This window comes from Leucoraja erinacea, chromosome 15 (genome assembly GCF_028641065.1).
Source record: "Leucoraja erinacea ecotype New England chromosome 15, Leri_hhj_1, whole genome shotgun sequence".
Classification (NCBI taxonomy): domain Eukaryota; kingdom Metazoa; phylum Chordata; class Chondrichthyes; order Rajiformes; family Rajidae; genus Leucoraja; species Leucoraja erinaceus.
Window position 1 is genome coordinate 35,277,646 of NC_073391.1, and position 22,400 is coordinate 35,300,045.

The 22,400-nt window shown below is 48.3% G+C and overlaps 1 protein-coding gene across 7 annotated transcripts in view; it reads right to left on the bottom strand.

Moving 5' to 3' along the window:
- nt5c2a (5'-nucleotidase, cytosolic IIa) overlaps positions 1-22,400 on the bottom strand; it is a 48,241-nt gene that overhangs the window by 23,085 nt on the left and 2,756 nt on the right. For 3 of the 7 annotated variants that reach the window (XM_055647145.1, XM_055647146.1, XM_055647147.1), the window contains exons 2-4: positions 20,771-20,892; positions 11,022-11,128; positions 9,436-9,509 (exon numbers count right to left, since the gene is read on the bottom strand). In XM_055647145.1, coding sequence (XP_055503120.1) covers positions 9,436-9,509; positions 11,022-11,128; positions 20,771-20,827 — 238 coding nt within the window. In that variant the 5' untranslated portion in view covers positions 20,828-20,892. Of the gene's footprint in view, positions 1-1,636; positions 1,728-7,473; positions 7,549-8,858; positions 8,892-9,435; positions 9,510-9,668; positions 9,825-11,021; positions 11,129-20,770; positions 20,893-22,400 lie in introns of those variants that run through there. The other 4 variants (XM_055647151.1, XM_055647149.1, XM_055647148.1 and 1 more) reach the window with 4 other exon arrangements.

Here is a 22,400-nt window from a genome sequence, read left to right on the forward strand (position 1 = left end):
CCTTGGATCTTAGAGATATTAAGTTGGGAGTTAATCCATGACTTTGGCTACACTGCCTCAGGGCCAACATCCTTCTTGGCAGTCTAGTTATACCTTCGCACCTTCCATCTTTCTCTAGCATCCAATCACCCCCTCACTCCATTGTTCTCCAGTGAATAATTACCCCTCTTCCTCTCTCACCGATCCTTCTCTAGCATCTAATTGCCTCCTCACCACACCTCCCCCATTGGAGGTTAACAACCTCCTGGTTTCTCCGATGCTTTGGCCACAGTAAGAGAGGGGCCAGACCAGCTGTATGTTCGGTTATCTCTGCAACCCTCTGTAATCTTGATGCATGTTCGTCACAGTCCAGTCCTTGGCCACCGGTCGCACTTTGAACGATAAAAGCCCACCTGTCCTCCCTGGTATGTTTAAATGACATGCTGAAGGGCAAACGGGTATGGGAATAGTATCGGACTTGGGTAGCGCTGTGAAACAGTCTTCAGCAAAGACCCGAGCAACAGCTCACTGCACAACTTCAGCTCAATAGAAACACTCATATCTAATTTCTGCTTTAACATTAACCGAAGCAACAACATATTCTCAGTTCAGCCCCAAACCATTGAACAGGTGCAGAGGTGTCAGACGCTGCCTGACCCGCTGTGTGTGCTTCACTCTCTCATGCACCGCGGCCCGTGACACAGTGACAACAAACATCACATTACATAGCGGCCAGAGCACCCACACATGCCTCCAATACTCTGCTATCCAATAACATGGCCATGCTGTTTCTCCACCTGCGGTGGTTTCATCATCCGCTAATTTAGTGCCTTCTATATATGAAGCTGCAAATCCCCACAGCATTACCCAACATTGCCAGCCTGGGCTCAGAGCATCAGCACCTGCCTCCAGTTTTAACGGGCTGTGCAGTCTTGCGACAGGCCCTGTCTTATCTGGACTTCCTGCACCATAGTGCAAAAACCCTCTAGTCCAGGCCTCCAGCAAGGGGCAGCCAGTTCCCTCAGTGGACAGGCGGAAAGAGGCAGTCTGCTGCCCAGTGCATTTGGTGGAGAGGCAGAGGGGGGCTGACTGGGGACGCAGAAGGGGTCGCAGAGGGTGGGGATAGGGGGGGGGGGGGGGCACAGAGGGGGGGGGGGGGTAAGAGGGGCCGCAGAGGGAGGGGGGGTGAGGGGGGCCACAGAGGGTGGTGATGAGGGGGTGCAGCATGGGGGGGGGAGCAGCAGAGTGGGGTGAGGTGAGGGATGGGGGAATGCAGAGGGGCAGAGTGCCAGCATTATAAACACCACTAAATGCCTCCTCGGTGGTTCACCATGCCAGACGTCTACCTCCGCTGAGACAGTGAATTCTCGTCGATTTCCCACTGAGGTCCCTTGGAATGGATGGCCATCAAGCAGGAACAATTAACTGGCTCTTACAACTGAGAGAAAACAACTCTGTCGGTCTGCTACATTGCTCATCCCTTGCTGCAGGAGAGAAGGATCACCCTGGTCTCCCCGAGGCAGGCAGTGCCATCACCCAAGCCGGTCTGGAGACAGGGCAGGGTGTTGCCCCCTGCTGCACAGCCCACTGCTAGTCTCCTCTTTCCCGTAAGAATCTCTCTTGTTGAACCCAGTACAGCAGTTTCGCTCCATCTTACCTCCTCCAGCTGGGAGGGGGACGAGAGGCCGCAAACTCCTCCTCGAGTGCGACAGCAACTCTCCTTTCTCAGCCAACAGGAAGTACGCTAGCTGTGGGGTGAAACAGATAAAGTGTTGGTCCCCGTCCACGAAGGCGGCACCACAGTGGTGTGAAGCCAGCATCACTTCGTACCCTTGGCTGCGTCCACTCGTTCTCTGGCTTCCCAGCTGGGGCCAGGACTCACCTGCCGAGCATCGGGCTCCCACGGATCTGGGGACGGAGCAGCCTCCAGCCTGTCCTCCACAGCAGGCCTCCCACACTCACTACCCACACCTTCACTGATGACCCTCTTCAATCTCACTGGTGCTCAGGGCATGCAGTCAGCAGTCAGTCCGCAAAGCAAGTCCTGATCCACTCCCATCCTGCATCATATTCATATTGCCTCCATTGCCTTCCCACATCTAACTCTCTCCTGCATCAACCCCAAGGCCCCTATCTAATGACATCATGTCTCAACATATCTTCTGACTTCAAATAAACTCTCATATTCCCATTCCTATTCCTAAGGCTGCTAAAAATGCTTTTCTCAGCAGTCTGAAGATTAGTCCTGGCTCAAAACATAATCTGTCCATTCCCTCTACAGATGCTGCCTGTCACACTGAGTTCCCCCAGCACTTTGTTATTTGCTAAAAATGTTATTCCACTTGTCAAAAAATCTGTGATAAACTAATCCAGGAGTCTAACACTAAAATGCATCCACTTTACTGCAGTCCATCTGGTCCCCTTATGATCAATGCTCCCCAAAACTATCCTATCTGTTGTCTATTAGCTATTATGCACTCCCTCCAGTTTCAATATACTAAAACTAGGATCAGAAACATTGTCTCCTACTTCAGTGTCATAGAATCATGCAGCACAGGAATGTCCTTCAGCTAAAATCGTCCAAGTTGCCTAATCATACTAGTCCCACTTGCTTGCCCCTGGCCATATCCCTCCAAGCCTTCCATATCCATGTTCCTATCCAAGTGTCTTTTCAATGTTGATATTATACCCGCCTCAATTACCTCTGCTGGCAGCTCGTTCCACGTACGCACCACCATTTCTGTGCAAATGTTACTCCTCCGGTTCCTATTAAATCTTTCTCCTGCCACCATAATGCTATGCCCTCTAATTTAAGACTACGCGTCATGGGGAAGAGACTGTGGCTATTCAGCTTATCTATGTCCGTCATGACTTTATAAATCGCGATAAGTCACCCCTCAATCTTCTCCAATCAGGGTAAAAAAAAAAAAACAGCCTCTCCTAACTCAAACCTTACAGACTCATCATCATAAATCTTTTGTATCTTTTACAGTTTAACTATATCCTTCCTTTAGTAGGGTGACCAGAACGATACACAGCAATCCAATTATGGCCTCACTAATGTCTTATACTGCTGCAACATGACGTCCCAACTCCTGTACTCAATACACTGACCGATGAAGACAAGCGTGCCAAATGCCTTCGTCACCACCCTGTGTGTCGAGCAGCATCTGTGGATGGAAAGGAATGGTCAACGATTTGGGGGTCAGAGTCATGCATCAGTACTCTGCGTCTGAGTAAATCAAGTCAACACCCGAGCCTCTTGAGTCATGACTTTCGTGGAACTTTATGTATTTCATCCCAGCCGTCGGTTCGACAGCACTCCCCAGGGACCTACCATTTACTGCGCAAGTATTGCCCTGATTTGTCTTACCAAAATGCAATGCCTGTCATCTGTCTGAATTAAATTCCTTCCGTCATTCTTTTCCCCTTTGGCCCAGGTGATCAAGATTCTATTGTAATCCCAGATAACCTTCTTCAGTGTCCACTACACCACCTATGTTAGCATCATCCATAAACGTCCTAACCATGCCACCTACATCTACATTGTTAATATAAATAACTATCACTAGTGGACCGATGTGCACCCATGGCACCACCAGTCTACAGACCTCCAGTCTGCGCTCTCTGGCCCTATATACTCGTGACTGTGCGCCCAAATGTGGCTCTAACTCTGTCTAAAAGTTCGTAGACAACAGCACCTTGGACCGAATCACAAACCATGATGCGATGGAGTACAGGAAGGTGATAAGAGAACTTAACAACATGGTGTCAGGACAACCACCTCTCCCTCAAGAAGAGTCTCGACCCAAAACGTCACCCATTCCCTCTCTCCAGAGATGCTGCCCGTCCCGCTGAGTTACTTCAGCATTTTGTGTCTAACCTCTCCCTCAATGTCAGCGAGATGAAAGAGCTGGTTATCGACTTCAGGAAGCATGGTGGAGGTACATGCCCAATTAACATCATTGCTTCCAAAGTGGAAATGGTCTAGAGTTTCAAGTCCCTTGGCGTGAATATTTCCAATGATCCGTGTGGACTAAACACCAACCCTTCTACTTTCTGAGGAGACTAAGGAAATTTGCCATATCTTAAATGACTTACAATTTCTACAGATGCACAATAGAAAGCATACCACCAGGTCGCATCACAGCTTGGTTTTGGAACAGCTCGACACAGAGTTGTAGCTGTAGCCCAGTCCATTACACAGACCAGACTTCCCACCATCAACTCAGCATCGGAAAAGCACCCGTCACAATCAAAAATATCAAACCCTGCTCGTTCCTTCTTCTCTTAAATTCCATCCGGTAGAAGATACAGAAGCTTGAAGGTGCGCACCACCAGACTCAGGAACAGCTTCTTCCCCTCCGTTATCAGGCTTCTGAATGATCCTTACTGTCTGATTCACCTCTACCCCATTGTGGACATTGGACTGTGCTACAACGCTGAGAGCTATATCTCTGTCTCTTCCCCTTTGATCTATCTATTGAATTTTACCTGATATTTATTGATGGTATATTTATTAATGGTATATCTGATGTTTGGATAGCATGCAAAACAAAATATTTTTCACTGTCTACACCTGTCATCTGCAAACTTACTAACTTATGCCTTAATCCAAATCGTTTAAATATACAGTCCCATCAAAGTGATCATTCCCTTCTTGTTTCTAAATTCTACTGATAGAGTCTCACTGGACGATACCTCAGAAACATGCGCTGTTGTAGACTGTTGTCACATCTTCACTTGTCAAAAGGAAACCCTCCTCCTTTACCTACACTTCTATTGTGCCAGCACTTGGGGTGAGACTACAACTCCATGTGGCAGCAAGGCTAGGAAAAGCAGGAGTGGGATGAATACACTCCACAATTTGGAAACTGTTTGGGTTTTGGGGAGGGGGTTGGTTGGAGGGGGGAGGTGGGGGTAGGGGGAAAGTGAGGGGAGAAGGAGAATGCAAGGAATTGTAGTCAGCCCCAGTGGTTAATGAAGGTTTCTACCCAGAAACTCCCCCGAGTTTCAGACGTGGTGCAGTTCGGCGAGAGTCCCTCGGATGTGACAGTATGGGAACATGATACACACACACAATGATACTGCTGGCAGCTTCAGGACTATTTCACAACTCAGCAAGGCATTACCTCATTTCCTGTTGACTGGCTGTGCTGAAAGCCCAAGTTGCCCAACTTGTCAAACTGTGCCTCTTGCACAAGTCCACCTACATTTGGCAAAGCCACCTCCTTTGGTGAAAACCTTCTCTTGCTTTCAGCCAGGCGTCTCTGACAGCATCCTCACAACGTTAGGACATCCCAAATAACCAAAAGCCAATGGCTAGCTGTTAAAATATAGTCACCGTACAATATAAGGGATGCCACAGCCAATTGGCTGATTCCACAGTAACCAATTTGTCAGCTGAACATCTCGCTCAAATCACGGCCCCTCCAACAGCACAACGTCCCGTCATTTCAGCATCCGCGTTAGTGCTGGACTACGACAAACCCAACACCTCTGATCAAGTGGTGAGCTTTAACCAAGGAGCGCAGTCATTACGAGATTCATCTTTACACCAAGTCCAAAGGGCAAAAGACACTGCGATGGACTTCTCTGGGGCAATGACTGGCAGCCAAACACCAGGGGTTTCACCCTTCATTGGCAAGGTCTGACAAGGTGAAAGTTTCAAGTGTCAATACAGCATCTCCTGCAGAACTGGGATTAGAAGACAGCATGACAGTCCTCCAAACCCGCTTCACATTTCAATAAGCTCGTGAAAGAACTTTGATCTTCTCCACATTCGTGCTCAGCAATCCCATCCACCGTTTCCTGAGGGTGCAGAAATCTATCCGGCTAAAGGGCCTGTCACACTTTCACTTTCACGACCTAATTCACAACCTTTTTTACTCGTGGACATTTTTCATCATGTTGAAAAAACGCCCCGACCTACTTGATGCCACGAGTACCTACGACTAGCATCACGACCTGCAACGACCATGTTGCGAGTACGAGTCAAGGGCAAAATCGGCAGAGGTCGTGCATTAGGTCATGAAAGTGGGACAGACCCTTTAGTCGTTCATATCACCAGCAGCTCAGCATCCACAGGATTGCAGGGAGATAGATTCCACGGATCCATAAATCCTTCTCCTCAGTGGAAGTGGCTGAGACCCTATCTTGTCACGGTGCTCCCAGTTCTAGGCTCCCCAGCTGGTGACGCAGCCTCGAAGAATGCACTGTCATCCACTCTCACAACCGTACATTACAATGAGATCACCAGCGCCAGGTCTAGTCCACTGTACAGGTTGAGTTCACCTAACTCATTGGGGACTCTTTTATCTCGCCCCTCCAAGTCTAGTAAGTAAGTAGCACACAGTACCTAGGTGTGGCATCAGCATCCTGTGCTTGGACTTACAATGAAATCCCTTTCTACTAAAAGGCAGCACGCCACTTGTCATCCCTGTCGCTCGCCATGCCTCCATGTCAACAGCAATGTGTGCGCAAAGACTCCGGCTCCCCTGAATGGTCACACATCTCAGCCCCTCTCCTGTAAAAAAGTATTATATTTTCCATTCCTCCACATTACGTTCCATTTGACCGCTTCCTGGCCCCTCACTTAATCTGTCCAAGCCTCTCTGTGAACATGTTGCCTCCTCCTTCTAACTTACTTTCCCACACAGCTTTTTCCTGTCAGCTGTTTACCCAGTCGCTGTTCTACACCGGGAGCAGCTCACACACTCGCTCCACCATCTGCACCCTGCCATCCCAAACCCACTCCTTCCTGTTCAGCATCCAAACCTCAAACAGACTAATGCAATACACCAGTTCCCCAAGTACTCGCTTTGCATGGGGTCCGACTCACTAATGATTCCGCAATGTTCAATTCTATTTGGAAGTCGTCAAATATGAAGCAATCCAAGCTTGTGCAGAAAACTTGGACAACAGTTAGATGTGGACCAACAGCTGGACATAAAGTTAGCATACATAAGTGCCGGTCAATGCCTCACTGAATTCATCAACTACCTACCTACCTACGAGTCATTATAATCAAACACACGGTGAAAATACTGTAACTGTGCAATACAGTAATTGTGCAAAAGAGTAGACTATCCTCTGGCGAGCAGTTCAACTCTGAACTTCCTGAAGTCTTTAAGGAAAAGCAGAGGTACGATCAAATGATCCCCGCGTTTCTGCGCCCATTATCACTCAGGAACCATAACAAGATCCCACCCTCTACTGTGAGCACATCCATGAAGTGTATGCTACCCAAACAGCAGGCCCCAGCAGTGACCTCTGGCACCCAGAGAGAGATACAAGGGGATACAACGTGCACAGTCCACCCTAAGTTGCACACGATTTAGAGATATCATTGCCCCTGCAAAGTTGCACGGCAAACATACATTCATATTTTCCTTAACCTACCATACAATAAACATGGAATGGTTTGTTAAACCCACTAGATTTCATAAAATTTCATACGAGACGTATGTATGATAGATTCAGAGGATTACAGACCTCTGCAGACCAGCAGCTGTAATCTGTTCCCTGCTGCTGCCAGGAATGAGGCCCCTGCATTCCACAAGTTCCAAGCACTCCAGTGTCTGAAATCCCCCTGATGTTTCTGCACAGACTGCCGGGAGGAGAGTGGGAAACAGAAGTGTTGCTGCTGCTCAATGCACGGTAATTAGGGAAAGTTCGCAGCTGGGTGGAAAAGGGCTGTTCTAGCCCAGGGCGGCTGTACTGCACGATACAGGCAAACTAATACAGCCCAGGGTACAACGCAGTAGAGTCACAGGCTGTTACAGGGCTAGGTGCTTGAACCCTGCATGATCATGCCCGAGACAAGCCATGGGGCCTGTACACTACAGTACAGTCATACAGTCATCCCCACTTTCGCCAAATCAACACAGGCCCAGGTGCCTGCATACTGCGGTTATTGGCACATTCCGATACAAGCCCAGGTACCTGTATACTACAGTAGTCATTGAGTCATACAGCACGGAAACCCTTCGGCCCAATGTAATACAGACCCAAGTGCCTGTGTACAACAATACAGGCACACTCCGATAAAAGCCCAGGCACACTGACACAACCACAGGTGCCTGCATACTGCAATATAGGCATATTTCAATACAAGCCCAGGTGCCTGCATACTGCGGTACAGGCACACTCCGATACAAGCCCAGGTGTCTGTATACTGCAGTACAGGCACATTCTGATACAAGTCTGGGTGCCTGTATACTGCAGTACAGGCACATTCTGATACAAGTTAGAGTGCCTGTATACTGCAGTTCAGGCACACTCTGATACAAGTCTGGGTGCCTGTATACTGCAGTAAAGGCATACTCCGATACAAGCCCAGGTGTCTGTATACTGCAGTTCAGGCACACTCTGATACAAGCCCAGGTGTCTGTATACTGCAGTTCAGGCACACTCTGATACAAGTCTGGGTGCCTGTATACTGCAGTTCAGGCAGACTCCGATAAAAGTGCAGGATATGAAGGAAGGAAAGTAAAGAATGCAGATCAAACAACTTCATCCACATCATTAATCCGTACATCCAACAACTCTCCACTGCCCAGTACTGGGGCCTGGACTAATGCCCCAGATTCACCACTACCAACCACTCCCCACACTGTCACCAAACCCAGGCGCAAGCCTCTGTCCTGCGCACACACCGGTCCCCCCCTCCCTCAAACATAGCAGTATCCCAGCAGGTACTTTGTGGCTCTCTCCCTCCCCCCCCTCCCTTAGTCCACAATCTCACTGCTATCTTGCTTCCAGCACTCCCCACAACCCTGTCGCGGGACTTCTCCTTCCTCATCTCCACCCTTTCACACGGCGGCCATGGTACCCCTCCCCCTCTCTCTAGTGGAGAGGTATGGCCGGCGACTCAGCACCTTGAATCATCATCAGTCCCGGGATTTGCACACTGCAACCACTCCCTCCTGGTAACTCCCTCCACGCACTAGAATTCCAGGCTCCACTCAACACCCAACCCCACAAAACCGTTGTTCCCTCCCCAATGCTGGACTGGCCACCTCCCCTTTGCACAGCCCCTGCCCCTCGGGAGCTGGAAGCTGACCACTTTAGTCCCACATGTCTGGGCAGATATCCACACTGCAGCCAGATCCAGGGTTCTCTGCCATGTCTGCTCAATCACACGGCTGCCCAATTCTCACTGCACTCCCTGCAGAGTGAGGGGGGGGGGGGGGGGGGGGGGGGGGGGGGAGATCAGTCTGGCTCCTGCTGGGAAGGTACAATCTCACAGAAGGACAGAGCAAGCATGTTGTAGTCGGGCTTCCTGACAACACTCGTTGCCTAGACCTGTGCAGTCTCGAGGCAGAGTTTCAGAGGCTGGCACGATGGTGGTGGGATCGGAGAATGGTCGAAGGAGGAAGGTCGGGGGAAGTTTCAACAACAACAACAACAACAACAACGCAGGGATGGGATTCCATGCTCAGCTGCCACACTCACCTGCCAGGGTGTAGTCCATGTCAAATCCAAAGCATTTAATCTTCTCCATGGCCAGACTGCGATTAACAAACACCCTGTGAAATGAGAAACAATATTGACATTAGGGGAGTGCGGGAGGAAGTGAGTTAAGTGTTAGTGAGTGGGAAAAGCATTAGAGGGGGGAAACAGTGGGGTCAGTGAATGAGAGGGAGAAGAAGAAAGCAAGGAGTGTCCTGAATGCAGTTAGTACTGACCTTAACATGAGATAAAGTGTGGATAAAACCGCAGCTCAGAAACACTTAAAACAGGGATAACTCTAAAACTGCACTGGAGAAGAGAGCAGATCCTGCCCAAAGATCCTCAGCTATAGGATCTTTGATCCTGCCTGCCTCACAGTTGTTACAAGGAGGGTGGGGGGAGGAGTGTGTGCAGATCCCGGAACTGCTGATGATTACAGATGGTGAGATAGGGGGCTGTCACACTGCTCACTCGTGAAAATGAAAGGGTTTGGGAGTGAAGTGCAGTCTGTAAGAGGCAGTCCACACAAACACTCCCAGGAGGGTGCACAATCCTGCCACGTACACGGGAGAGAGCATGTGAATGGATGAGAGACCAGGCCCTGGAAAGAGAGGACGAGAAAGATTTTCAGGGAGTAAATTATTGTTAAAATCCAAAAAGCCTAAGCTGGCAATGAAGGGATTTCTTTCAGCAAAGTTCACTCTGGCACAGACTAGGCCAGTTATGAATTATATTTCTCAACACATCTGGCTAAACCTGGTGCGGTTCATTAAACCCAGTACCGAATTATCAGTAAAGCACAAAACCAAAGCTGTTGTAAATCTAATGTGAAGTTATCTGGTGACGTAAACTACACAGCTGGCTATTTGGTCCAGTTATGTTACAGCTGTACAACATGTTGGTGAGGCTACATTTGGCTGTTAGTGTTCAGTTTTGGTCACCCTGCCACAAGACACATAAAGAGTGGTGAATCTCTGGAATTCTCTGCCACAGAAGGTAGTTGAGGCTAGTTCATTGGCTATATTTAAGAGGGAGTTAGATGTGGCCCCTGTGGCTAAAGGGATCAGGGGGTATGGAGAGAAGGCAGGTACAGGATACCGAGTTGGATGATCAGCCATGATCATATTGAATGGCGCTGCAGGCTCAAAGGGCCGAATGGCCTACTCCTGCACCTATTTTCTATGTTTCTAAGACGGATGTCGTTAAGCTGAAAAGAGTGCAGAGAACGTCGAGGGCCTGAGCTATAGGAAGAGGTTGGACAGGCTAGGACTTTATTCCTTGGTGCACAGTAGGTGATCTTGTATTAGATTATGAGGAGACAGTCTTTTACCCAGAGTAGAGAATCAAGAACTAGAGCCATAGGTTTGTCCGGGAGGCAGCTGGGAGAGGGACCCGAGTGGGGCAGGGGAGGGTGGGCAGCTGGGAGGGGGCTGGGACATTATGACCTTTATGTTATTTAAAGGCATTATAAAACATTCCCAAGGCAATAATGCAAGTTTGCCCAGTAAGATGGAGTGAAGCCACGATTAAAAACCTAAAGTAAACTCAAAGAGGCGCACCATTTGGCCCTCTCCCACTCTGACACCTACCGGTGGTAAGCCTCCCGTCGGTACTTCTTCATGGTGCTGCCATCCATCGCTCCAGACAGGTCGGCATTGAGCTTCTCACTCCACGAAGACATGCTGGCTTCAGTTATCTGCAGAGAGGAGGAACATCACAAGCAGCATCAGAGATCACTGGTCACCCAACACCTCACAGATGAAAGACCAGGTATCAAGCAGAGTTTTGGGAACAATCATTCAGCAGTCTCTATAAATTAATCCTGTACCAAAGCTCCAGCTGTGTTTTACTGACAAGGAGGACAGCGTCTTGCTCTGTGTACACAGCCTTCCCCACATCAACAATGAAGCACGGGTCATCCTCCATGGCACCAGTTCCCTGTTCCCAAGGTCAGGAGCTGTTTACGGAGTCTCACTCAAGCACCAATGGCCTGAATCTGGTACAGGACGAAACACAAAACGTCCAGTGCAAGCTGCGGCTCAGCGGGCAGCAACGTTGTTTACATCTGTACATTCCCTGTAGTTGTAACCCTATATTCTGCACCCTGGATATTCTCTGGCAGTGGAGATATGTTGGAGTGGCGGCGCGGCTCTGGCTGCAGCGGCTTACCGGCAGTCCCGTTGTCTTTGTATTTTTTTATGTTGTTTATTTTGTTTGGTTAGTTTAGTTTTTTGGTTTTAGCTTGTGTTTTTGGGAGGGGTGGTTGAAACGGGGTTTGCAGTCTCTCCCTGCGGGGGAATGCGACTTTTTTGTCGTATTCCCCTTCTCTGCCTCCGTCTGTGCTGAGGCCTAATGGAGCTGACGACCTCGAGGCTCCGGAGGCAGAGCACCGTCAGGACTCGCCCTGAGCTCGCTCCTGTGAGGGTGGTCCGGCTCAGGGCTGGAAGAGGTTGGGACGCTCCCGTAAGGACGGCCAGCCCGAGGGTGGAACGAGGCTCCCGTCGGAGCGGCCGCGCTCGGGAAGGTGCGGCGCTGGCAGCCCGAGGGAGGTTCGGCGCCCAAGTCGGGGCAGCCCAGCCCGGGGAAGAAGCGACGCCCAAGTCGGGGCGGCCTGGTCCGGGGGAGGTTCGGCGCCCAAGTCGGGGCGGCCCAGCCCGAGGCTGAAGACGGCGCAGTACTTACGTGAGGGTGGCTGGGACGGTGTTCTGGCGGTGGTGGCCTGAGTCCAGGGTTCGGCCGCGGGTCAGCAGCTGCTTCTGCAGGACTGGTGGGCGGCAGCTTCAACCACCCCGGGCGGCGGTGTTTGAGCCGCGGGACTGTTCTTAACATCGCCCGGGGGGGGGGCATCGCCCCAGCGCAGAGGGAGAAGAGGAGGGAAGAGACTGCAGACCTAAGACTTGTGCCTCCATCACAGTGAGGAGATGCTGGGTGGACTCACTGTGGTGGATGATAATATGTGTTTATTGTTGTTTTATTGTATGGTATTATATGTATGACTGCTGCAATTTCGTTCAGACTTCGGTCTGAATGACAATAAAAGGCTATCTATTTTCTCTATTTCACTACATGATGTACTCGTGCATGGTCTGATCTGCCTGAATGGCACGCAAAGCAATGTTTTTCACTGCAGCACAGTACACGTGACAATAATAAACCAATACCAAACTTCATGGTCTTGCATAGTGACATTTGTAAATTTTTCAGCCGACAAATTCCGGGGTCCGTTTTCTGTTTCTAGATCAACCCCATTCATCGACACCTTGCTTCGTACTAAAGAACATATTCCCAGGAATGAAACCACTTATACCACAATGATACAGTCTGTCCTTATCCCACCTGCAAACCCGGTTCTCACATTGACAGGTAACCTCAGAGGCTGCAGGAGCCGCTCTCCAGGAGGCACGTGGGGCACCTCCTGTACAACCTGCTCTCACCAGTCAGGCCATTGTCTCCTTGACTGACCAATTCTACAATATCCGACTCAAGCGATCAATAACCTTCAGGAACAAAAGATCTAGCGACTGTTCCCATCCCTGCTGCACTAAAATATCGCAGTATTGGATTCCAACTCGTCACCCTAACCTATAGTCCTGCAAGTTGCATTTACTGCAGATGTGGTTGATTTCAGCTCCCACACACTGTATCCATGACACACCCTGCTCTGACATATCAACTTCATTTAATTACTACAATTTATATGATTCTTTAAATATGAAACCACAGACTTAGTCATACCTCATAAAACACCCTCACGCCGAGGCCAGCCATCCACAGTATGAACTACGGTGCACTAGCACTGTCTCAGCAGAGCCAGGCCTACGTGCTCAGCGGCTGCACCCATTCAGCATAGTTGACCAGCTAACCCAGTCTAGCTCCATCACTGGCAGCACAAATGGTTGGGTGTTGACCAATATGCGCAGTTTGGGATTAACAACACCTGTCTCGAGGGGCAATCTTGGATGTTCCATGGGAGGATGGCATTATGAAGACAATGCCCAACCTGCTGCTCGGTCACAAGCAGCAGTAACCAATACAGTTTATATAACACGGACCGATTCAGTGTCATACAACACAAAAACAGGTCCTTCAGCCCAACTCATTCATGCTGACCATGATGTCCCATCTACACTAGTCCCTTTTGCCCCTGTTTGGCCCAAATCCCACTAAATGTTTCCTAGTCATGTACCTGTCCAAGTGTCTTTTAAATGCTGTTATAGTATCTGCCTTAGCTACCTTTTCTTGCTCATTCCATATACCCACTACCTTTTATGTGAAAAAGTTGCCCCTCAGGTTCCAATTAAATCTTTCCCCACTCACCATAAACCACTGCCCTCCAGTTCTTAATTCCCCTACCGTGGGTAAAAGACTCCATACCCCTCATGATTTTATATGCCACTATAAATTCACCCCACATCTACAGTGCTCCATGGAATAAAGTCCTAGCCTGCCTGACCTCCCTGTGGCTCAGACAGATTTCGTTGTCAGCAAGTGGGAGGGTTAGATACACTTTGGGGAACGGTGGCACTTGAACCAGGAGAGACGAGACGAGGGGTAATGCCGTAACTGTGTTCGTTACTGCACTATTATAACGGACATAGTTGGCCTGATACCAAACTGCCCCGGCTGTTCCATTCGTCAGCGCGGAACAAGCCTCCGCCAAGGTCAGCTACAGCAAAAGTTGCAATGTCACAAACCCCCGACGGCCATGGCAACATTAGGTGGAAGAATCAGGCCCATCAATGACGACCTCTGTGGTCAAATAATCCAACACTCACTTCTGGCCAATAGGCTCAGAGATGTAGCTGTTGCCTGGGTGAAATCACACTGACCAAAAATCATCCCGTTCAGAAAACAAGCGAACAATGTTATCAACCAGAATGCATTCAGGAGCCAGGGGAAGCCGATGATCAGATCAGTGGCATACAGCCAAAACATAGTGGACGAGGGTTGACAAGGTAAATCCACTCACTGTTTGTGAGGGGGAGTTAACTCTTGTTAACTACCAGAATAACAAAGGATACACCATTCATGATCTTTAATTGCACTAGATTATTGTAGGTATCCATCACATGATGAAGAAGGCATACGACATGCATACCTCCCTAGGCCGGGGCATAAAATAAAAAGGTCAGCGTGTTATTTCCCAACTTTACAAAACACTGGTTCAACCAGACTTTTTTTTTTTTTTTTTAAACTGCACTTGGAGCATTGTGCCACTACACTAAAGCGAGGATGTAGTTGTAGAAACATAGAAAATAGGTGCAGGAGTAAGCCATTCGGCCTTTCGAGCCTGCACCACCATTCAATATGATCATGGCTGATCATCCAACTCAGAATCCTGTACCTGCCTTCTCTCCATACCCCCTGATCCCTTTAGCTACAAGGGCCACATCTAACTCCTTCTTAAACATAGCCAATGAACTGGCCTCAACTACCTTCTGTGGCAGAGAATTCCAGAGATTTACCACTCTCCGTATGAAAAATGTTTTCCTCATCTCGGTCCTAAAAGATTTCCCCCTTATCCTTAAACTGTGACCCCTTGTTCTGGACTTCCCCAACATCGGGAACAATCTTCCTGCATCTAGCCTGTCCAACCCCTTAAGAATTTTGTACGTTTCTATAAGATCCCCCCTAAATCTTCTAAATTCTAGCGAGTACAAACCAAGTCTATCCAGTCTTTCTTCATATGAAAGTCCTGACATCAGTCTGGTGAACCTTTTCTGTACTCCCTCTATGGCAAGAATGTCTTTCCTCAGATTAGGAGACCAAAATTGTATGCAATACTCCAGGTGTGGTCTCACCAAGACCCTATACAACTGCAGTAGAACCTCCCTGCTCCTATGCTCAAATCCTTTTGCTATGAATCCTTTTGCTATGTGCTGGAGAGAGCAAAAGAGATTCACCAAGATGTTCACACAAGGAAATGAAGATACCGATTTATTTTTTAAAAGACACAACGTGCTGGAGTAACTCAATGGGCCAGGCAGCATTCCTGGAGAATATGGATAGCTGACACTTCGGTTCGGGATCCTTCTTCAGATTATTGTGGTGTGGGGTTGGGAGAAAGCTGGAAGAGAGGAGGGAGCAGGACAAAGCCTAGCAAGTGATGTGTGGACAGAGGCGAGAGTATTTTTGATTGCCAACTAGTTAGACAAAAGCCAGAGATGTAGAGACAAAGTATGAGATAAGGATAGAAGCGGTACGAATTATGAAACCTGAGGAAGGAATATAGGTGGAAGGAAGAAATGGCTTGCAAATCCACGTTTGTCTGTTTGTAGGTTAGTCACAATATCAGTAATGCCATTCATGATTTTAGTTGCACTCGAGTATTGAGGCACTCCAGTACTTTGGGTTTTTGTTCACCAAGATGTTGCCTGGAATAGAGGACTTTAGGTATGGGGAAGAGAAACAATAGGGTGAGAATACAAGGAACTACAGTTAACCATAACCAAATAACCATATAACAATTACAGCACAAAAACAGGCCATCTCGGCCCTTCTAGTCCGTGCCGAACGCTTATTCTCCCCTAGTCCCATCTACCTGCACTCAGACCATAACCCTCCATTCCTTTCCCGTCCATATACCCATCCAATTTATTTTTAAATGATAAAATCGAACCTGCCTCCACCACTTCCACTGGAAGCTCATTCCACACAGCTACCACTCTCCGAGTAAAGAAGTTCCCCCTCTTAATTCTGAATTCTCCCTTAATTCTCAAATCATGTCATCTTGTTTGAATCTTCCCTACTCTCAATGGATAAAGCTTATCCACGTCAACTCTGTCTATCCCTCTCATCATTTTAAAGACCTCTATCAAATCCCCCCTTAACCTTCTGCGCTCCAAAGAATAAAGACCAGTTGCTGGAATCTTGAGTAAAACACAAAGTGTTGGAGTAATTTTGTGGGTCAGACAGTCTAAAGTCAATAGTGTTTTATTGAAATATGTCCCAAAACAAAGCAATGAAATTCTTACTTGCAGCAGCACAACAGATATGTAAACATAATACTCTGTAAAGAGGGACCCAACATCGCCTAGCCCACCAGGAATGTCGCCAGACACGCTGAGTTACTCCAGCACGCTGTTTTATACAGTAGGGTGTGCTTGTTTTCCATGTAGCAATGGAGGCTGGTTACCTGATACAATTATAAGATAGTTAGATTATTTTTCCCCATGGTAGACATATCACAAATACGAAGGTGTAGGTTTAAGATGCGAGGGTAGATTTTTTTTAATACTCAGAATAAGTGATACAGGTGCACAACCTTTTATCCGAAAGCCTTGGGACCAGACACCTTTCGTAATTCAGAATTTGTCGGTCTTCGGAATGAAATTTTTTTTGCGTAGATTTTAATGGCTGGCCCAGTGGTAGAGTGCTCGGCTCATATCCGCAAGGTCGCGAGTTTGCGCCTTGATCCCGGCAGAAGAAGTTGGAGCGGGGCTGGGCTGGGCTGCTGCTGGCTGTGGGTCTCTGGGATCTCTGTGCTTGCGGTGGGCCTGGTGCTCGACGTCCAATTGGTCCTGACGTCTCCAGTGACTGCACTGACCTGCAGCCATCGCCGTCGTGAAGACAGTACAAAGCCCCCACGCCGGTGCAATGAGCGGGGAGCTGGAGAGGGGAGGGAAGGGGTCACACACATGGCCAGGAAGCAGAGGGGTGTAGGTGGGGTGAAATTGAAGGGAGCGACAATCTGCTGCTGCCTGCACGCTGAGTTTAAAAGTTCCCACGCAAGACTCACGATACACTGTGTATCGTGTCTACCGTGGGAACTTTTTAACTCAACGGGCAGGTAGCAGCAGATTGTCAATTATTAACCCTCCCGCGCAATATACTCTCACCTTCTCTTTTATGAATGGGGATTTAGTTCCCCTTTCTTCGAGGACCGACCGGAGGTTCCGCTGTCACCTCTGCGGGCCGCCCTCGGTGAACGTCCCGTCTCCCTGTCCCTGGGATAGTAGGGGGCGATCAAACAGCACAATACCCCCCTCCCCCTCCAACTCCAGAGGAATCCGCTCCCCGATGGGCCGCTACGGCGACAAGTGGCAGTTCGCCCACAGCCCGAGCTGCGCCACCCCAAGAACAAGAAGCACCTTCCACACTATCAGCTTCTGCCCATACACTGCGTGTCCCTCTGGAGTTGGAACGGGGCTGGGCTGGAGTTGCCGATCTGGGATCTCCGTGCTTGCAGTGGGCCTGGGGGTCGGTGTTCCGATGAGAGGGCGCAGCTCGGGCCGTGGGCGAACTGCCACTTATCGCCGTAGCGGCCCATCGGGGAGCGGCTTCTGGTGGTCCTGACGTCTCCGGCCAGTTTGCAGTTATCCTCTGGAGTTGGAACGGGGCTGGACTGCTGCTGGCTGTGGGTCTCTGGGATCTCCGTGCTTGCGGTGGGCCTGGGGGTCGATGTCCCGTTGGTCCTGATGTCTCCGGTGACTGCACTGCGCTGCTAGAATCGCTGACGTGAAGACAGTGCAAAGCCCCCGCGCCGGTGCAATGAGCGGGGAGCTGGAGAGGGGAGGGAAGGGGTCACACACATGGCCGGGAAGCAGAGGGGTGTAGGTGGGGTGAAACTGAAGGGAGCGACAATTTGCTGCTGCCTGCACGCTGAGTTAAAAAGTTCCCACGCAAGACTCACGATACACTTTGTATCGTGTCTACCGTGGGAACTTTTTAACCCAGCGGGCAGGTAGCAGCATATTGTCAATTATTAACCCTCCCGCGCAATATACCCTCACCTCTTTTATGAATGGGGATTTAGTTCCCCTTTCTTCGAGGACCGACCGGAGGTTCCGCTGTCACCTCTGCGGGTCGCCCTCGGTGAACGTTTTCAAGGACCTTTCTTCAAGGACCGAAAAAATGTCCGGTATTCGGAGCTTTTCGTTATTTGGATCGTCGGATAAAAGGTTGTGCACCTGTATCTGAAACTCATTGTCAAAGGGGGTGAGAGGGGAGGAAATTAGGTACAATCATCATTTTAAGCAGAATTTGGCAGATATTCAAACAGCCTATGCACAACAGGATACAGAACTAGTGTGGGCAAATAGAAATAGTGTAGGTGGGAAAAATGTTAGCATGGACATAGTGGGCTGCAAGGTCTGCTCTACTCTATTACTGGACTTCACTCCAGTAAAGAGAATGCAGTGGGGAATAGAGAGCTTCATAATTATGAATGGTTTTGGATGAGAATAAGTAAAGAAACTGTTGCCTACAGCGGGGGAAGCTATGTTTAATGATTAAATAATATTATACAATTGCTAATATATACGATGGGGAAGAGAGGGGAGTCTTTAGGTAGCAGTGAGAATGTGGAAGGTAGACAAAAAGGCTGGAGAAACTCAGCGGGTGAGGCAGCATCCATGGAGCGAAGGAATAGGCGACATTTCGGGTCGAGACCCTTCTTCAGACTGAAGCTCACTCCCACAGGCACTGCACGCAGGTGGACGCGGGATGAACACAAGGAATATGTGTCTCTTCCAGGCACACCTCCATCCAGGACTCCTGCACATTCCCAAACCGATCACTCCAATGGTGAACTTCATCAGCGTGTGAAGGCTCTGCCTGAAGTTCTCTCCCTAACCTCTCAGCCTCCTCTCTTTAGTACACTTATTAAAGCCTACCTTTTTTGATCAAACTCAGCCATGCAACACTAAGAGCCCTTGGTTAAACCATGTCTGCAAAGCACCTAGAGATATTTCACCATTTTGAAGGTGCTATATCATACAAATTGCAATGGTTGCCAGCGAGAGAAAGAGCGGTGCGTTGAGCATGTGCAATTGTTACCCCACTGGGCCGATTTACTATTCCAATACAAATCAAATTTATCTGAAGAAAAAAATGTTAAAAATGCAAGCACTAACCGTACAGTTTTAGAGAGAGAACAGGTGATGGGGCGTAACCTCCTATTACACGGAATTCTAAAACCCAGGTCAGGTTCATATTGTATTCCTCACTATTTCTGATACTAACAAATCTTTCACCAAGCACTGACAAATCTCTCACAGCTACTGATTCTGCATACAATAGGTACAAAGCTGGTCCTACACTGCTAGTCACATCAAACAGTACGAGGGCAGGAGAAACACGGGTTACACATACTGGAAAGTGCAGGATAAAAATTTTGCAGTGCCTGTTTTTATGTTTTTTGATGTGCAAGCAGATAAAAAGCTCCACAACAGAAAGCAGCAGCTCTCTGAAAAGCAAAGTAAACGCTGCCTTGGGAACAATGACCCGATGCAGAAACCTCTTAAGGGTCACAGTCATACAGCACTGAAAATGGCCCTTTGGCCCAACTCATCCTTGCCAACCAGGTTTTAGATCTTAAATAATCTTGCTAGTTCCACAACTAGTTAAGTGGATAGCTCGATTGTAACCATGTATTGTCTTTCCGCTGTCTGGTTAGCACCCAACGAAAGCTTTTCATTGTACCTCGGTACATATGACAATAAAGTAAACTAACTAATCTAAGCTAACAGAGCCACTGAAGAGCAAGAATGATTTTCTGTTTAGAAAACAGCTGAGTTCAACCGACCAAGACTGTCTCGTTGAAACCTAAATTGGTGGTCAATTTATTGAGCAGCAGGAAGCTATAATAATAGATTATGTGCCCTGGTGCTGGCACGGAAATCAGGCTCGGTTCCCAGAATCAAGAGCATGGAATCAGGCCCTTCAGCCCATCAAATTTATCCTGGCTCTTTGTAAGAGCAATCCAGTAAATCACACCTCCCCACCCTCTAACCATAGAAATAGATCAAGAAGATTACTAGAATTGTTTTTCATACTCTATCTACGCTTCTAGTAATCTTCTTGATAGGTTTAAGGTCAGAGGAAGGGGTTTTATGAGGGGTAGGCAGGTTTTTCTTTTACAGACAGTGGTTGATATCTAGAATGTTCTGCTAGAATTGGTGGTGGAATCAGACACAATTGCTGCATTTACAAGGTATTTAGAGATCCACTTAAATTGACGATGCACCGAAGAATGCATTCCTAATATAAGCAATGCGATTAGTGTAGATGGGAAATAAGGTAAAAACAGATGTGGCGGGCCAAAGGGCCTGATTCTGTGAGATGTAACTGAGATTCATAACTCTACAATTTTATTTATTTTAGTTACATATTGTCAGAACTGTACACATAAATCTGTCCCCACCATTCCCCTTCCAGTGTAATACTCATTTGTGTCATCACCAGGTTTGGAAGCTGCGCCCTGCACACAGTGGGCTTGTTAAACTTGCTCCAGGAACTGTGCCACACCCTCCCATCCAGCACTCCTGCTCTGCTTCTACCCATGTTGCAGAAGCCATTTTATGCCGTGCATATCCGTCTTGTAAACAGCCCAATTTACCTGCAGTTTCAATGTAGGTGCGTAATCTTTGGTCGGGTTGTAGGATATTAAAGACATGGGTTGCTACCACCACAGGCTGGAGAACTTGTCACTTGACTTCGCAGGTGAAGCATTCGGGTTACCTGAAAAAGTTTAAAATCAAGTTGGGTTCAGTTCTACTTGTGTATATATAGAACAGTAAGACAGAGCAACAGGCCCTTCAGCCCACAATGTCCATGCTGAATATGACACCAAGTTAAACTAATCTCCTCTGCCTGCAGGTGATCCATATCCTTCCATCCCTGTACATCCACGTGCCTATCTCAAAGCCTCAAATGCTTCTTGCAAATCTGCCTCCATCACCACACCACTGGCACGTTTCAGGCGTGTTACCCTGCACATCTTGTTGCACAATCCTCTGCTGATCTTAAAGCTCTGCCCTCAAGTCCTTGACTATTCACTCTGGTTCAAAGGTTCTGACTGTCTACCCTATCTCTGCCTCTCATAATTGCATATATTTCTATCAGGTCTCTCCTCAGCCTCCGACACTCCAGATAAAGCAATCAAAGCCTGTTCAACCTCTCCTTATAGCTAATACCCTCAAATCCAGGCAGCATTCTGGTATATCGCTTCTGCACCCTCTCCAAAGCCTCCACGTTCAACCATAATTTAGATATTCCTATGACCAACACGGTGTGTTAATTTAACAAAACATTCCATCAACATTATTAGATGCAATTTGCCCTTAACAAATCCATGCGGGCATACACTAATCAATCCACACTTGTCCAAGGGGCTGCTAATTCTTTCCCAGGTCATTGACTCAAAAACTTTCTCCACCTTTGAGAATGCTAAGTACCTACCTGATCATTACCAAATGGTCACAGTGGCATGGAATGTTCCCCACTCCCTAGCCCACTTAAACCTTCCCCCTCCACAATAGCTCATTGTAAACCAGTCACCTTCAGGAGCTGAAGAGGGTAATGATAACTCATAGTTCAAAAATAGTTACTTTATTCCACTTCATACCTTCTAAAAATAGGCATCCAAAAAAAACAAAACAAGGGAAGCATTGCTGCAATTGAAAGGCTTGCAGTCCCAGTGCCCTGACCACAAGGACATTGGCAGCTGTCTCAATGACAAGGGAAGAGACGTACAGATCAGCCCAGTAACTGGGGGGAGAACCAGCATGTCTCATCTCCAGCTATGCCCCGCTGCTTCCTACATAGCCCCGTTGCTTGATGTCCACAACGTGTGGCCATTCACTGACCTGTCCGAGACTCGACACAAGGCGATTCTGCAAGGGCAGAAATCAGGGGGTGGCATGTCAACCATCCATGTTAAACCTGTCATGGAACTAAAAGAATGGACAGAGATGATAAACAAGGCACTGGCTTGCTATCTTCTGGTTTTAGATGAGTGTACAGTCAAAGCAACTCCTTAGATTCATGAGCAGGTAGCTTCTCCTCTACAGGAACCAAGGTCAGTTGCTTATTAACAGTGGAGAGGGCCAAGGACGGGGAGGTCAGTGTCGGAACGGCATGGAACCAGATGCTGAGCGCAGGTGCCCTGTACAACAGTCATCCAGTCTGCCCACATCGCAAGAACCAAATGATTTAGGATAGGCCGCTTCTTTCCCTGAAGCCCATTA